At 37.2% G+C, this 18193-nt stretch overlaps 1 protein-coding gene across 1 annotated transcript; it reads right to left on the bottom strand.

Annotated features, from left to right (window-relative positions):
* Window positions 1–1381: 1381 nt before the first annotated feature.
* Window positions 1382–13846, bottom strand: LOC131947150 (dnaJ homolog subfamily C member 10). The gene is made up of 20 exons (XM_059308259.1): window positions 13567–13846; window positions 13274–13442; window positions 13106–13156; window positions 12850–12935; window positions 12276–12401; window positions 12021–12186; window positions 11802–11845; window positions 11473–11595; window positions 8878–8967; window positions 8653–8760; window positions 8346–8460; window positions 7497–7633; window positions 6920–7036; window positions 6452–6553; window positions 6159–6314; window positions 5762–5901; window positions 5092–5293; window positions 4662–4790; window positions 1726–1809; window positions 1382–1444 (listed from the first exon to the last, which is right to left on the bottom strand). The coding sequence occupies exons 1-20, from the start codon at window positions 13741–13743 to the stop codon at window positions 1382–1384; spliced, it is 2385 nt and encodes a 794-aa protein (XP_059164242.1). The 5' UTR covers window positions 13744–13846.
* Between the last annotated feature and the right edge of the window lie 4347 nt (window positions 13847–18193).

Below are 18193 nucleotides of genomic sequence, written 5' to 3'. Positions count from 1 at the left end.
TAGATACTACATTAGAAAAAGTGTTAAGTGTACATTTCCTCAATACTTCAAATTCATAAGAAAACTAAAATAAACTTTCATTAAATATTTTTTAAAAAGTTGTACACAATGGCTGATTTAAAAATTTTTTTTGCAGACCTCTGAGTAAAATTTCAGCTACTTTATTTTGTTCTGGTTTAGTTAACAAATGCTGTGTAAAACAGTCAACACTTCAACAGAGGTTGATCACGTGGGAGAAAATGTGATCAAATATTTAGCAACATATAAAAACATAGTGGTTGAATAGTTCTTAAACAATTTAAATGTACATTTGATACATTTACTTCAACGTAAGTTAGTACCCATACAGACTCAAAATCACTAGTACGACTATGTCACTAATAACATTTTAACCCTTGCCCCAAATGTATGTTAGTACCTATATATAATGAAATCACTAATATGACTAGGTCACTAATAACATTTTAACCCGTGCCCCGAATGTATGTTAGTACCCAAATATAATCACAAGTACAACGATAATTTAGCTTTCAAGTTAGGCTGAGGTATTATGTAAGTGCTATAGCTATTACAGCAGAGAGAAATATACATGTAAGGTAAAGAAGCAAGAAGCTAAAGCATGCAATACATGTGATTATCAGAATTCAACTTTTAAAGTATTAAGCATTTATACTATGAAAAAAACAGTTGCATAAATTTAAGCAGGGCTACAAAATTAAGTTAACCCTTTACTGTCCAGCATTAAAACCATATTTATAGGGAAGCTAAATGTTGACACTATTTCCATCTACAGTGTTATTAAAAAGTTTATTAAAACAAAATATATTAAAGAATTAAAGTAAAAAGAAATAAACAGAATAATATTCTTAGTAATATTTTCATAATTTCCAGGTCAAAACTGTAGAAAATCAACCCCTAGTGAAAGAACTGAGAAACTATGTAAATAAATAGTTAGGGGGCAATCATGTGCATCAGACAGGATAACATGTGAAAAATCTCAGGACAGCAGAGGGTTAATTGGTATTTTGTTCACATTTTAAAATATAAAAAAAAACTTTCACATAAAAAAATTATTGAAAAAATAAAGCTATTGAAGATACCTTAAAATTATCAAAGTCTTAACATAATTTGTGTATAAGAAAAAAATTGTTGAAAAAAAATAAAACTATTAAGAAGACTTATCATTTCTTGTACATAAGAATAAAGGTTTGTTGAACTGGCCATTTTGGAAATATTTCGGAATCTCAATTTCAATAATATCACATTTCTTGAGATTTAATATTGCTGTACATGAACAATCTAAATCAACTGCTTCCATATTCACTGAACAGCTCGTAACATATTCAGATGTGCATTTTTTTTTGGGTGGGTTCATCAATACTTAGTTGAACAGGGGAGATGATCCTGGTGAAGTTCTGATGAAGGGCAGCAATGATGACAACCACTGGTGAATAAGGCAGTAACAAGGTTGGAACTCTATAACACCAGCCACATCACAATTCATCTCTGATCTGAAAATTGGGTAAAAATAGAAATACGAGATGTTAACAAGATTTCAAAAATTTAAAACAAATTTGTGGGATGATGATCAAGACACAGTTATTAATTTAAAAAAGAACAAGGTACCAAATTTTATTTAAAAACAAAAAACCATCGTTTTGGTAAAATAATTAACTTATAATTATAACAAGTATTTTCTAATGAGGCTGAAAGAAATAACAGTACCTGTTGTTTGTCTGGTACATTATTTTTGATATAGCGTACAATGTAATCAGCATTCTGGCTATCAACCTCCCAGCCATACGCGGACTGTAGGAAAATAAGTCAATGATGAGTTGCAGCCGTCTATTTATGGTTATTGGTAATTTCCTAATTAAATTACAAATCAATATGCAGAAACTGAACAACAAGACATGCAGTAACTCAGCCACCAGTCATGCAGTAACTCAGCCACCAGTCATGCAGTAACTCAGCCACCAGTCATGCAGTAACTCAGCAACAAGTCATGCAGTAACTCAGCAACAAGTCATGCAGTAACTCAGCCACCAGTCATGCAGTAACTCAGCCACCAGTCATGCAGTAACTGAGCCACCAGTCATGCAGTAACTCAGCCACCAGTCATGCAGTAACTCAGCAACAAGTCATGCAGTAACTCAGCCACCAGTCATGCAGTAACTCAGCCACCAGTCATGCAGTAACTTAGCCACCAGTCATGCAGTAACTCAGCCACCAGTCATGCAGTAACTCAGCCACCAGTCATGCAGTAACTCAGCCACCAGTCATGCAGTAACTCAGCCACCAGTCATGCAGTAACTCAGCCACCAGTCATGCAGTAACTCAGCCACCAGTCATGCAGTAACTCAGCCAGCAGTCATGCAGTAACTCAGCCACCAGTCATGCAGTAACTTAGCCACCAGTCATGCAGTAACTCAGCCACCAATCATGCAGTAACTCAGCCACCAGTAACTCAGCCACCAGTCATGCAGTAACTTAGCCACCAGTCATGCAGTAACTCAGCCAGCAGTCATGCAGTAACTCAGCCACCAGTCATGCAGTAACTCAGCCACCAGTCATGCAGTAACTCAGCCACCAGTCATGCAGTAACTCAGCCACCAGTCATGCAGTAACTCAGCCACCAGTCATGCAGTAACTCAGCCAGCAGTCATGCAGTAACTCAGCCACCAGTCATGCAGTAACTTAGCCACCAGTCATGCAGTAACTCAGCCAGCAGTCATGCAGTAACTCAGCCACCAATCATGCAGTAACTCAGCCACCAATCATGCAGTAACTCAGCCACCAGTAACTCAGCCACCAGTCATGCAGTAACTCAGCCACCAGTCATGCAGTAACTCAGCCACCAGTCATGCAGTAACTCAGCCACCAGTAACTTAGCCACCAGTCATGCAGTAACTCAGCCACCAGTCATGCAGTAACTCAGCCACCAGTCATGCAGTAACTCAGCCACCAGTCATGCAGTAACTCAGCCACCAGTCATGCAGTAACTCAGCCACAACTCATGCAGTAACTCAGCCACCAGTCATGCAGTAACTCAGCCACCAGTCATGCAGTAACTCAGCCACAACTCATGCAGTAACTCAGCCACCAGTCATGCAGTAACTCAGCCACCAGTCATGCAGTTACTCAGCCACCAGTCATGCAGTAACTCAGCCACCAGTCATGCAGTAACTCAGCCACCAGTCATGCAGTAACTCAGCCACAACTCATGCAGTAACTCAGCCACCAGTCATGCAGTAACTCAGCCACCAATCATGCAGTAACTCAGCCACCAGTCATGCAGTAACTTAGCCACCAGTCATGCAGTAACTCAGCCACCAGTCATGCAGTAACTCAGCCACCAGTCATGCAGTAACTCAGCCACCAGTCATGCAGTAACTCAGCCACCAGTAACTCAGCCACCAGTCATGCAGTAACTTAGCCACCAGTCATGCAGTAACTCAGCCACCAGTAACTCAGCCACCAGTCATGCAGTAACTTAGCCACCAGTCATGCAGTAACTCAGCCAGCAGTCATGCAGTAACTCAGCCACCAGTCATGCAGTAACTCAGCCACCAGTAACTCAGCCACCAGTCATGCAGTAACTTAGCCACCAGTCATGCAGTAACTCAGCCACCAGTCATGCAGTAACTCAGCCACCAGTCATGCAGTAACTTAGCCACCAGTCATGCAGTAACTCAGCCACCAGTCATGCAGTAACTCAGCCACCAGTAACTTAGCCACCAGTCATGCAGTAACTCAGCCACCAGTCATGCAGTAACTCAGCCACCAGTCATGCAGTAACTCAGCCACCAGTCATGCAGTAACTCAGCCACCAGTCATGCAGTAACTCAGCCACAACTCATGCAGTAACTCAGCCACCAGTCATGCAGTAACTCAGCCACCAATCATGCAGTAACTCAGCCACCAGTAACTCAGCCACCAGTCATGCAGTAACTCAGCCACCAGTCATACAGTAACTCAGCCACCAGTCATGCAGTAACTCAGCAACCAGTCATGCAGTAACTCAGCAACCAGTCATGCAGTAACTCAGCCACCAGTCATGCAGTAACTCAGCCACCAGTCATGCAGTAACTCAGCCACCAGTCATGCAGTAACTCAGCCACCAGTCATGCAGTAACTCAGCCACCAGTCATGCAGTAACTCAGCCACCAGTCATGCAGTAACTCAGCCACCAGTCATGCAGTAACTCAGCCACAACTCATGCAGTAACTCAGCCACCAGTCATGCAGTAACTCAGCCACCAATCATGCAGTAACTCAGCCACCAGTAACTCAGCCACCAGTCATGCAGTAACTCAGCCACCAGTCATGCAGTAACTCAGCCACCAGTCATGCAGTAACTCAGCATCAACTCATGCAGTAACTCAGCAAACAGCCATGCAGTAACTCAGCAACCAGCCATGCAGTAACTCAGCCACCAGTCATGCAGTAACTCAGCCACCAGTCATGCAGTAACTCAGCATCAACTCATGCAGTAACTCAGCAAACAGCCATGCAGTAACTCAGCCACCAGTCATGCAGTAACTCAGCCACCAGTCATGCAGTAACTCAGCAAACAGCCATGCAGTAACTCAGCCACCAGTCATGCAGTAATTCAGCCACCAGTCATGCAGAAACTCAGCCACCAGTCATGCAGTAACTCACCTGTCTATGATTAGCCGCCACACCTTGATAGAACCTAACAGATGGATAAGCCCTGACACTGGCCTGTTGACAGATGTCCCCCTCCTCATCACAGTTCACTTTGCCTGCTCTGGCAATGCCCTCAATTTGCTGGGGAAATTCATGAACATTTTTTTTTAAAGAACCCCTTCATTTTTAAACATAAACTCTCAGACTTTGGCATACAGGAGATAATTAATGGAACCTTCCAGTTAGATTTTCAATTCAATTATAACTACACTACAGGATGAAGATATTGGCAATGATTAGAAATTTAGGTATACTATAAATCAACCTTTAAGTATAAAAAATATGTTTTAGTGAAATAAGTGAAATATAATAAGTTTTGAACAAATCATTGAAATCAACACTCCTAAATGTAAAGGTGTGTTTTAAGAAATTAAAAACTCACTTCTGCTACTTTTTCAAATTCTGGTTTAAAAATCTGGCAATGACCACACCAGGGTGCATAGAAATCTACAATCCAAGGCTCCTGGCTGTCCAGAACTTTTTGTCTGAAGTTCCTTGATGTAAGGACCTCGACTTTACTAGGCAAATAGTTGAACAACCAGGACTGTATTGATGAGGCATCTCTACGCCATCCATTGTACATGCTGGTTTGAAAAATAATTATTTTTAAATATTATAACTATGGTAAATACATTTAAAATACGGGATGGGGTTGTCGAATGAACGCTCAACTGCTAGACCAAAAGTCTTGAGTTGGATCTCAATCTGGACTTATGACTGTACAACAACCTTGAGTCCATCTGATGGGAACCTGGATGGAGTTAGGAAAAGTAAAGGCAGCTGGGCATAGTGCCGACCACACCATCACTTCATATGCCGAGATCAAGAAACATAGGAACTCTACTTCATTTGCTCTATGGATCGTTACTTTTTGCTTATACATATACAACATATAATTTAATTTACATGTTCTTTAGAAAATGTAAAAATGAAAAGTAAATTTAGGTTATGTTTAGGGTTAGTTTCTATATCACATTAAGCAGTAGCACCACAAATGGATCAATACATAAGTAAGTGAAAAACAAGAAAGAAAAGCAAGAGCTCAAACTTACTAGTGTGTTCCTGATCTGGCAGAACCAATGGGATAAAGCCGTATGGTGGGGTAGGATCTGATATTTTGTGAGTTGCAGAGGTAGCTGTTAGCATCACAATCTACTTGGCCCACTAAAACTGTTTTTTTATCCTTCATCATCTGGGGAATGGAAAGGTAGAGATATAGATAATAAAACTCAACAGAAAACTGTGGATTAATATCACAAGTAATCATACTTTAACCCTGAAGCTGAATTTTGGGGTTCAAACTCAGCTATAAGTAATACTAGTTATATAAGAAGACATGGCCAGTTAAAGAAAAAAAAAATTATAGCATTAACAGATGTTCACAAAAATTCATTATGATTTAATTAAAAATTTTAACAGTGCATTAGGTAATGAGTGATTCACCATTACCTTGGCTAGCCTGCGCCATTCTGGGGACAACTGTTGACATGGACCGCACCAAGGTGCATAGAAATCAACCAACCAAATCTCTTCATCATCCTTGTTTAGTACCCTACTCTCAAAAGAGCTCTCATCAAGGACAATAACTGGTGGATTTATTGTGTCCTAAACAGGTAAAAAAATGAGACAGTTTATGAGCGAGCTGTTTAGAGAAATGAAATCACACAGAGCTAAATTACAAGAAATACTAATCAGGTAATTAAAGTCTTTAACTGACAGATAAACCAAAACAAGGTGCCTACCTGTATGAATTCAGCCAGGTGACTGGCACTGTGCTGCCCATGGTACTGGTGAGGTACACTTTGGTTGTATAAGATGGTGGTGGGGTATGAGCGTATGTTGTACTGCAACATACACATTCAGATGTTAGAGCTTTCAGTACATTATACTTTAATTGAGTACAAAGAAGATATCCATTCAAACTTAAAACATAGCCAACTAGATGGTTAATAATATCATTTGTATAAAAATTTATATTAATTAATAAACTATATGAATCAAGTAAAAAAAATCAAATAATAGCAAATTTTTAAAAACTTAAAATTTTTAAAAATAGTACGCAGTTGCTCAGATATTTTCCAGTTAAACCACAGTAGCATAATATGTACAGTTGATTATTATTTTTCACCTAATAAAGAAAGATGATATTATATTTATATAATCTTTAATAAATGTTCCCTCCGTCGTTTAAAAAAAAAACAACAACTTACTGTGTTACATAGTCCTCCATGCACAGTGCAATCAACGGTCCCAAAGTTGACAACAGACTTGTAAGCCTTGGATGTTTTTTTAAATTCTGGCAGCAGTCTCATGCATGGTGGGCACCACTGATCATTGACAAGAAAGAGAAAGCTACATTCAACCAAGAGACTATAATATCAGTGGAATCATAAACATAGTCACAGGTTAATAGGGGAGTGAAAGTCAACATTTAAAAAAAATTTACTAATACTGAAAAAACACAACTTTCCCCATGCTTTGATCATTAATTTTACTGGAAGACATATTTTTAGGTGTTTAAACTAAAATAAATTATGATACTGGGTTGAATTAGCTTACTGGTTTGTATGAAAATCTAAACAAAATTAACAATTTTATAACAATAGTTTATTGAAAAACAGTTGTCTTATAAATTATTTAAGTTTAAAAAAAATCTATCAACATAAAATATAAATTATATTTTTCTTATAGTAGTTATTTTTAACTCAACTAAGCAATGCAGGTGTTATTACAAGTTGTGATTTAAATTGATAGCATTAATTACAAGATGTAAAACACAGAACTCACTGGTGCGAAGAAGTCGACAAACCAAGGCTCTTTACTGTTGACCACTCGATCAGGGAAATCCTCCGGGCTCAGGTTTTCTAGTGGTGTGTCTGCACTGTCATGCACAAATGCTGCGATGTCATGTGCAGTGATGCGTCCTGGAAGTAAACATTTACACATTCAAATATTTGAACTAGATAGAACAGTGTGCTGCCTAGCTTTACGTTTACACATTCAAATATTTAAACTAGATATAAAAGTGTGCTGTAACCTAGCTTTACATTTACACATTCAAATATTTGAACTAGATAGAAAAGTGTGCTATAACCTAGCTTTAGATTTACACATTCAAATATTTAAACTAGATATAAAAGTGTGCTATAACCTAGCTTTAGATTTACACATTCAAATATTTAAACTAGATATAAAAGTGTGCTGTAACCTAGCTTTAGATTTATACATTCAAATATTTCAACTAGACAGAACAGTGTGTTGTAGCTTAGCTTTATCTGCCATAGTAAGAAACTTGTCTAGCAAAAGTGCTTTAATTATTAAAAAAATATGTTATATCTGTTGGTACATCTGTAGCCTTTTTATTTATTAGATGCAGTTAGTATTAGCTTTAACTCATGATTCATAAAAAATAAACCATTCTTTTTTTATTTTGCAATATTTAACTGTGAATGTAGCTTGTTAAATCTGTTATATTCAATAATGGAGTTTATATGAGAAACGTTATGAAAAATTTTACTGCTTGAAAAATCCAATGCTTAAACAACAAACTGAATCCCAAATGATCACCATAGTATCTTTCAGTGCCTCCCTTAAAAAACCCAATGCTTAAACAACATAAACTGAAGCTCAACTGACCACCATAGTATCTTTCAGTGCCTCCTGTGCTCTTAAACAACATAAACGTTGGGAACTTGGTCACATGAAGTTTTTGACAGGCCAGGCGGATAGTGGAGCAATCAGCACGGCCGACCTAGAAGTTTGGATAAAACAGATCATATAACATGTAACATCTAGTATAAGTAAAAGTTGAACGAAAACAAAATAACGAAACAATAATTCCTAATTTGGCAAATGCTATTTGAAGGGTAAAAGTAAAAACATTTTGAAAAAACAGCAATTGCTGCTATTCATTAAAAATTCACAACTAAATTTATTTTTGAACCTTGTAGTTCTTGACTAAAGTTGGCAGTTTTCTCAGCTCAAGATCTGGATTTCCTAGTCCATCAACAAAATGGATCAGCCATGTCTCTTCACGTTTTGTGTTAATCTCCTGTGTGTTTTGAAATGGTTAAGAGAAAAAAAATAGATTTTAAAACAGAAAGAACAAAAAAAAATGGTGATTTCAGTTTTTGTTTGAAAAAATTAATGGTAAAAACATTTTAGTTACATGTAAGGCATCTTGGCTAATCAACTCTACATCAGGAAGTTCTTGTAGCACTGTCCTGGCTATGTCCTTGGGATACAGACTAGCTATTACCTGCAAAACAAAGAATTTACTGTGAGTATATTAAGTACTGTAAGCACTTAAGTACATCATGAATAGCTAAACAACAATACCCTTTTATTTATGGTTCAACTAGTACTACATTGGTTAGGCTAAACCATGAACAACATCATTTTACATATGGTTTATCTAGTACAACATTGGTAAGGCTAAATCATGAATAGCTTGACAACAATATGATTTCCTTTATGGTTCATCTAGTACTACATTGGTTAGACTAAATCATGAACAGAGGCGTATCCAGGTTTTCGTTGTAGGGGGAGCGAAAAGAGCAAAAAAAGGCGCCGATTTTTTAACACGTTCAATATGCGTGTATTATATATATATATATATATATATATATATATATATATATATATATATATATATATATATAATTACTAGCTGTATGTCATTACTTCGCTATGATGTAAAATAAATTGAAAGTAGGACTCTCAAGAAATAAGAAAAAACGCACAATGTAGGCCGACAAAACAAAAATTGTATCAATCTAAATATATATATATATTTACACACACTACAACCAAAAACAATGAACATAATACAATCTGTTTTGTAATTCTTGTAAAAAAAATTCTTACTTAATAATTCCTAGGAATTTATTTAAGACAAGTGAACTAGGGGAAATAATCACTCTCTTAATATAAATATGTATATATATACATATTTAATTACAAATGTCAAAACAAATAAATAATTACTTTAGATTATAATGAAATTGTTTAACACTATTCGTTTTTACAAAATGTCTGTGTCTATAATCAGAATTTAATATATCGTCATCATAAATGCTAAAGTTTTACAGCATAATGAAAGTTTTAAAAAATCAGAGTTGGTATAAAACCACATTTGTCGATAAAACAGAAAAACATTCGGGATAACATCCTACATTTAACTACATGTTGGTCTTTTAGTTCAGATCATATATTTTTAATTAACTACTGCTTTTTTTGTGTTCTTTAAAGATCATTTTTACTTTCTCGTATATACGAAGTATAGAGAAAGTCTTGTAATCGTGCAAAAAAAAAAAATCGAGATTTTTGCAAATCTCGACGTTTTACATCTCACTGATACGGAAAAACATAATTTTGCAATCTTGTCCGTATGTCTGTGTGTCCGTGTGTGTGTGTGTATGTGTGTGTGTGTGTGTCCGTGTGTAAACACGATAACTTGAGTACCGTTACAGCTAGGTTGATGAAATTTCATATACAAGTATTATATCAAAATCGTAGATCCGTATCAACTTTTGAGCGATTTCGGATAACCGGAAGTGGTACTTTTTCTACTTTGAATTTTTCAAAAGCCTATAACTTGAGTACTATTTCAGATAGATAAATGAAATTTCACATGTAAGTAAAAGATCTAATTCTCTACCTTCTGTTAAATTTTGAGTAATTTCCGTTGACCGGAAGTAGTACTTTACGCTACTTCCGATTTCTCAAAAAACTAATGTAAATTTATAAAGTACTAATACTATTGCGCACTATTATACACACCTTTATTAGGCGTTCGCTTGGTGCGCAATTGTTTTTTACTGAGATTCTATTCTATTTTTAAAAGTTTCAGTATTTAAAATGGATTAAAGATCATAACTATATCCCCAGTTACCATCCCCTGTTGTTTTATATAAGAATATTCGAGAAAGTTTAGGGGAGATCACTACCGGTTTATTTAACATAGTGATAGATATGGGTTAGATCACTGTATTGATCTCAAACCTTTTTACTGGTACTTGCAAAAAAATATTCACAGAGTTTTACGTTTAAAAAGCTAATTTTCTGGCGGCATGGTACTTTGGTACATCATGATGCGTTTTTCTACATGTACTTAACAGATCAGTCAGCGGGTTGGGGGGGGGGGGGGGGGTGGGTTCAACTTCATTCACCACTGTCCCGTCACTTTAGGTCAATTACCCCACCCAGTGTTTTTAGATGACTGTTTTAAACACACATATATATTACACAAACATATATTACACAAATACATATTACATAAATAGATTTTAATAAGTAGCAGTGGTATTATGACAATATTTTTTTACAGAGGGGTCCATGGGGGAGGGGGGTTGTAACTGTTTCATATCATTTGTAATGGTAATCACTATGGCCCAAACTGTAAGAATACTACTACTTCATCGTGATGACGTTGTTGACCTTGTCAAAATGTCCCCACCACTACGCAGTTTGCTCATAAGTAAATTTAAATAGAGGTGCCACATCAGTTGTATTTGTTTCTGTATTGTAATTTTTAGAAATTAATCACACGATTCAAACTGTATATATAAAGTGTTAAAGTTTAAAAAGTTTCCAAAAAGGCGCCACTTTGCTGAAAATGGCTAGAGGGGGAGCGGCCGCTCCCCCTGCTCCCCCCCTGCGTACGCTACTGATCATGAATAGCTAGACAACAATACAATTTTATTTATGGTTCATCTAGTACAACAGTGGTGAGGCTAAGTCATGAATAGCAAGACATGAGTACCATGCCACTTTGCTTGTCAAATCTCTGGGACTTGTAGTAAACTGTGCCATGTTCTTGTCCTAACTTGGCACAGAGATCCTCACTAGAGTCGCAGTCAACCTTCCCAATATTCACCAAGTCTGACTGGAAATAAAATTGCACTTAAGTATTAGGGCTGCATTCAAATGATTCATAATTAACAGTTGTTAGAGTTAAGTATAGATCCATTCACTGGTAGATTAGTTATATTTCATTGGATTTTAGGAGAAATCACTGAAGTAAAGAATAACTTAAGCTCCTCGTTAATTTCAATATAATCAATTTCTACAGATAAGCAGCTCAAAACTTACCAACATGGCAGCCAATTTTATACAAGTCTTTTCTTCTAGACAATCTGGATGAATGTTGAGACATATTTTAATAAATTAACAATCTAAGATTGATCCTTGAACATATATTTTATAATTTTATTTTAAGAATATATGTATTTTCATTTGATTAAACTAAACAACTTTAATTTTAATCATAAACTAATTACAAAAGAAAAGTATTTCAGCAACACAACTTACCTCCCCCATCCCCACAAAATGTAATAAGCCAAGGGAGACCATTACTTTGTGTACCAACTAAAGTTTGAAAGTTACTTGATCTCAGAGTATAAAATTTAGCATTGACTCTCTGGAGGGCCTCTTGCACCAGAACATCTGTTGTTCGCTGACCGTGAAATTTCTCTTTCTAAAACAATAAGTTTTTACACATTAAGCGTTATGTTGCTGTAATTGTTGCAATTGTTATAGTATCAACAGAATAAAATTCTTACGTACATCAGGATAAAAGTACAGAGAAGGATATGAGTGGACGTTTTGCATCCGACATAACTGCCAATCATCCTCACAGTTAACAGCTCCAATACGGATGACACCTTCCAGCTCTCTAGCCACCTCACGCCACTGAAAGTTCAGATCATTATTTTAATTAACATCAATATTAATAAATTTCACTTAGCATAAAAGTTTTAAAGTTTTAGTAAGATTCATTTCATTAGCCGTATTGTTGAAAATACACCTGAATATTAACTGCTTGAATGGTTTAAGGGCTTTTTCTAAATAGTCAATCAATTTTTAAACGTATGTTAAAGAAATATGTAGACATTTTCCTGTAATTAGAGCAAGGAACATCAGGTATGAAAAGGTAACTTGCTTTGAACAAAATTAAAATTCCATTAAGAAAAAGCTCATACATTTCTGTTGTTTCTTATTACACTTAAAGTAGACACTGCCTTCAAGAAGCAATTTTTATAAAACCTAAGATTCAACACACATTGAGGTAGGTTGAATAAACAGTGAATACATCCACTGTCTAACAATTTCTACACAAGCATGGTAAAAAAGTACTCACAGTAGGAGCCAAGTCATGACAGTGGGAGCAGTGAGGGGAATAGAAGTTGATGAACCAAGCCTCTCCAGTACCCTCAACTGACTGCTCTACAAGATCAAAATGTTGCATTTCATTAACATAATGTGAATACAGAAAATATATTTTAACAAAGATCAGTTCAGTCCCCTCACAACTTCTACCATGGCTCTCCAAACTTGCGCCATTTACCTTTATAATATGTTTTAAAAAGTAAATTATTGTTTAAAAAATTGTTTACCAAAATCAACCCTGCTTAGAGTTATGATTTCTGGATCATCATCATATATACCTGTAATACAAGAAATGTTTATTATAAGACAGTATATATAAAAAAGAATTATATATAAGCTTTTAATGGATTTAAAAGTGCAGCAACAGGATAAAATTAAGAAAATATAACACCTACCAAAGTTTTGTTGATACCACTGCCAGCTTTCATACTGTCGCCCTCGCTGGAAGTCATCCTTCAGTCCTTCCTCTCCGTATTGGTCGTATTTCTTGCGTAGGTCTTCATCTTTCAAAACTTCATAGGCCCGATTTATTTTAACAAAAACATCGTGTGCTTTAGGATCATCCTGAGTAAAATAACAAAAAACTTTTACATATTGTACATCTAGACAAATGAAAATAAACCTGAAATTCTATTCTTTCAAAACAAGTAAACAGCTTAAAGTTTGCTGCTAATTTATTGTTACGTACCACATTTTTATCAGGATGTTTAGAAATGGCCAGCTGTTTAAAAGCTCTTCTTATTTCTTTAGCCGAAGCTCCTTTACTGACACCAAGGAGGGTGTAGTAATCTTCTCCACCATTTACAATTTGAATAATAAATAAATAAATAAAGACTAGACATCTTAATGCTGTTGTTGGCTCCATAAATTAGTTTCAAAGACTTATCATTTGATGCACAAATAGATCTGGATATCGACTTTAAATTAGGTTTAAAATGTATTTATTTTGATCCAAATGACAAAATTTGCCTAATAGTTGTCAAACTGCTGATAGTCAATAGATAGTACAGCAATCTCAAGCCTGGTCTGTGGATTGATATAAAGAGGAAAAAATTCATAAAATTCATGTTGAAAAAAAGTTATTTACAAAATTAAGTTTACTTTGGCAAAGAATTATAGGCTACCAGAGTTATATATCTAGTAGTTAAACTGATATTGAAGTACTGTTTAAATATGGGCCTAAAATATATATAAAATATAATAGAATAATTATAATTTTCTAACGTTTAGGCCTAACAAGTCAATATATAAATTATATTCAATTCAGTAGGCCCCTACATAAAAAAATAATGTGTGCTCTAGCTAGATCTATCAATAAACCTCAACATGCCCATGTTGTAGTCTACAATTTAGTAAAAGAGCTGCTCAGAGAAAACTATAGGGCATAGGGCCTAGCCGCTAGCCTAATTAATTAATTAGTTAGTTCTAGGCACTTGACAAAGTCTAGCTAATACAGTGAGTAATAGCTATGCTATGTATATACTATATGCTGGCGGTAGTCTAGCTAGAGAGTCTAGCTCTAAACCTAGATCTAGTAGTAGATCTAGTTAAGTAGTAGAAGTAGACTATGTTAGTATGTAACTTGTATGTATTACTAGGTATGTAGTATGTACTTGTATGTACTACTACTAGATATAGATCTACTACTTATCTATTAGTTAGAATCTAGTATTAGACTGTATTTATCATTATCAATGCCTACTCTACTACTCGTGCTAGCTAGTGGTAGGCCAGTGATTCGGCACAGTGTGATGAGTGAGTAGTGATCTAGATCTAGATCTAGAAGATCTAGATACCGGGCGTTACTGAGTGAGCAAAAGTAAAGTTGAGTAGAGCAAAATTTAGAAAAGAAGAGTAGATGCACAATTAGCACATACACAGCTACAATAATTAAGGCCCTAAAAATATAGCCAATCATGTTATGATAAAAAAGACTCAACTATAAACATTGTCATTCGCAAGCAAATAGAAAAATCCTACTTTCACTTTCCACGTAGTCGTAAATGTTTATTATATAAGCTTTTAATAAACCGGAAACACTAACGTGTAATTTAGACAGAATATCATTGGCGACTTCCGTTATATTAACGGAAATACCCTTTCCCCACGACAACCCAAATAAGAAAAAAATAATTAAAAAACCAATTAAAGAAGAATTTAATTATTTTTTACAATATTGTCAAATATTAAAAGACTAAAAACAGCGTAACTAAACACAAGAACATTTAAACCTTCCACAATCGAGTTTGAGCTGGACAAAAGCGGTTGTCGTTTTGCTGGGTCTCGGCTAGATGCCTAGTCTCGTATCTGGCAAAATAAGTCGATTTTCTATAAAGGTGGTTAGTTTAGTACTGGCAACCTGGGGTAGACTGTTTGTGTCCAAGCGGCAGGACAAATACATTTTAAAAATGTTCATAGTCCATTTTTTCATCCGAGCCTGAGGAACGGTGCCTACTAAATAAATCTACACAGTGGCGTAGCGAGGTCGGGTGTCACCCGGTGCGGCACTTAATGTCACCCCCCCCCCCCCAGAGGCGTAGCGACCATTCCCGGGGACTTCTTCTTCTTCTTCTTCATTCTTAATTATTAGTGTCGAAGGGGATCGAGATTTATCTGCCAGTGGGTTTGAACTCGAGACTGTTCGAATTTATCAACCACGAGCTTTTTGCCGACTCGACCACGCCTCCAACACAATTAAGCGTTACGTGTCAACTGGTTATGCGCCATTGAGGCCATTGACTCCGATTTCAGCCTGCTTTTCTTTCCATAGCTTTTGTCCAACCAAGAACAATCTACAAGGCAGCAGTTGTTTAATTTTGGAGTTGTCCCTCCTAGAAGAGTGGCTGTCCCCAGCTAACGAGCCTCATCTGCCCGAGGGTTCGAACTCGAGACTTTTCGGTTTAGCAACCATGAGCTTTACCGACTCGACCACGCCGAACCCTATTCCCGGGGACAAACTTTCAAATTTTCGATTTGCACCCCCCCCCCCCTCAAACTTTCTATTTGCACCCCCCCCCCTCAAGTTTTTCTCTATATATTTTGCTATTTATTGTCTTGGTGTCGCCCCCCCCCCCCCCCCCCTAAATGGTGTCACCCGGTGCGATCCGCACCCCCCCCCTCGCTACGCCTCTGAATCTACAAATTACAATATGCGGGGCTTATCTGGACAAGACCCGCCCCGGCGGCCGTCCAACCCTGCTTGCGGAGACTTTGTATTCTCGTTGTGGACACCAGTGTTTCTTCCTTTCTTCCAGACTTTTTTCTCCGGGGGGGGGGGGGGGGGGGGGTCGAACTATAATTTTCGGGGGGGGGGGGGGCGGTCACTTTATGTAAATTCCATTTCGTTTCATGGGAGTGGGGGCGGTAGACTTTCTTCGGAGAGATGCTCTGGTGGACACTGAACCGTCACCTGATCAACGTAGCCCAGCCTCACTTCAACGGTAGGCCCCATCAGTTTGAGCACATTTTGTTGGATGTCTTCAAACTCGGGTAAAATGCGAACACGAAGAGGAAGTAGAACAGTCACGTTATTATTATTGTAATCTGTTTCACACTGAAAAGATGCGTGTTAGCTTGTGGCTCTCTACAGAAAGATTTTTATTAATGACAATGTGCTGTCGGTGTTTTAGTCCTCAAAATTCATGTAGCCTAATATGTCGGATCTGTCATTAGCATTTACATATACACTCACGTGGGTGCGTGAGCATGTGTGTGCGTGTGCACGTGTGTTTTTGTATATGTGTGTGATTATAGATTTTTTTGTTCGTCCCCCACCCCGCATGCTGTGCTCCACTGACCACATGCGTGGAACTGCTGGTAATACATAATGGACGGCGTGCACAGGTTGTAGACGAAACTGATATAAACCTCACAGCTTTGAGAGTTAGAAACCCAAGTTAGAGAGTTGAAAATGTTAGGAGTCAATGACTCACTGGCACGTAAACAGCTGACACGTATACTTAATTGTGCTTGAGGGAATCCCTTCCAACACTAAAATTTAAGAACGAAGATCGGTCAGCTCACTTGTAGTGTGTTACATAGAAATGAAGTTTTGTGAGTTGAAAATGTAATGATAAAATCCGTCAGCATCAAATAGAAATGAAGTTTTAAGAGTTGAAAATGTTTGATAAAATCTGTTAGGGGGGTCATCCATAAATGACGTCACGCTTTTTTGGACGATTTTTACCTCCCCCCCTCACCTCCATCACACGTCGTCACAAAAAGCCAGACCCCCCCCCCTAAAATGGCGCCACACCTCAGCCTATATTGGCCTATAACCCCCTCAAAATTGCTATTGCATTTTTTTTATTAAAACATCGATATTTTTCCAAAATCTTGTCAACATAGAGTATTTTGATCAATTCCTATTACAATTTATTAAAACCGTTATCTAAAACGCGAAATAACGGCTAAAACTCGTTTTTTAACATTGCTTTTTTATAATGCAAAAAAGTCTCGTCACACCATCTGAACCCCCTCCCCTTCATCACACACCGTCACAAAATTACCGACCCCCTCCCCCCTACGAGTGTGACGTCATTTATGGACGACCCCTTAGCGTACTTGTAGTGTATCCATTAGAAATAAAGTTTCACCAATAAGACGAGAAGGCCCATCCAGATATTACTATCATTAGGGCGGAATTTTTTTTGTAGCCATCTACATTAGCTATTCCTAATTAAAGCCAGGTACTTGATATAGCTGAGTGTACTCAGTGTACTATTGGCGGCGCACCAAAAATGTTTTGCGTGACAAGTATTTGAACCTAGAATCAACGGGTTACTGTCCCAACAAATACAACGCCGTACACCTTTTATTTGTCTTTGTGTAGTTCAGGCTGTGAGATAAATCTAACAAGTTTGCTCTCGCCCATAGTACATACTCTGGTTGATTAAAAAGTAGAACTGGATTCGCCCATACCACCCCGGTATAACAACCCGATCTGGTTGATTAAAAAGTAGAACTGGATTCGCCCATACCACCCCGGTATAACAACCCGATGTGGTTGATTAAAAAGTAGAACTAGATTCGCCCATACCACCCCATACCTCCCCGGTATAACAACCCGATCTGTCAACGTTGGACCCCGTAAGTCGGTGACGAAAATATTGTACCGAGATATTTTGGGTCTTTAATCGAGTTTCAAGATTACACCTACGCCATTTGTAAATGCTTCCATTTAGGGGTAAATATAGGCTTAACTGGGCCTTGGTCTCCCATGAGATCTTTCTTACACACCCGTAGGCGTACATGATCTCGCTATTTGCCGTCCCGATAAACGGATTATCCGGTTAATTGACGATGCTGAAAATGGT

The sequence above is a fragment of the Physella acuta genome, unplaced genomic scaffold (genome assembly GCF_028476545.2).
Source record: "Physella acuta isolate Inbredline_101_S28 unplaced genomic scaffold, ASM2847654v3 ptg000585l, whole genome shotgun sequence".
NCBI classification, from domain to species: domain Eukaryota; kingdom Metazoa; phylum Mollusca; class Gastropoda; family Physidae; genus Physella; species Physella acuta.
Note: the sequence above shows the minus strand (reverse complement) of the source record. Positions and strands in the feature narration are given on the sequence as shown.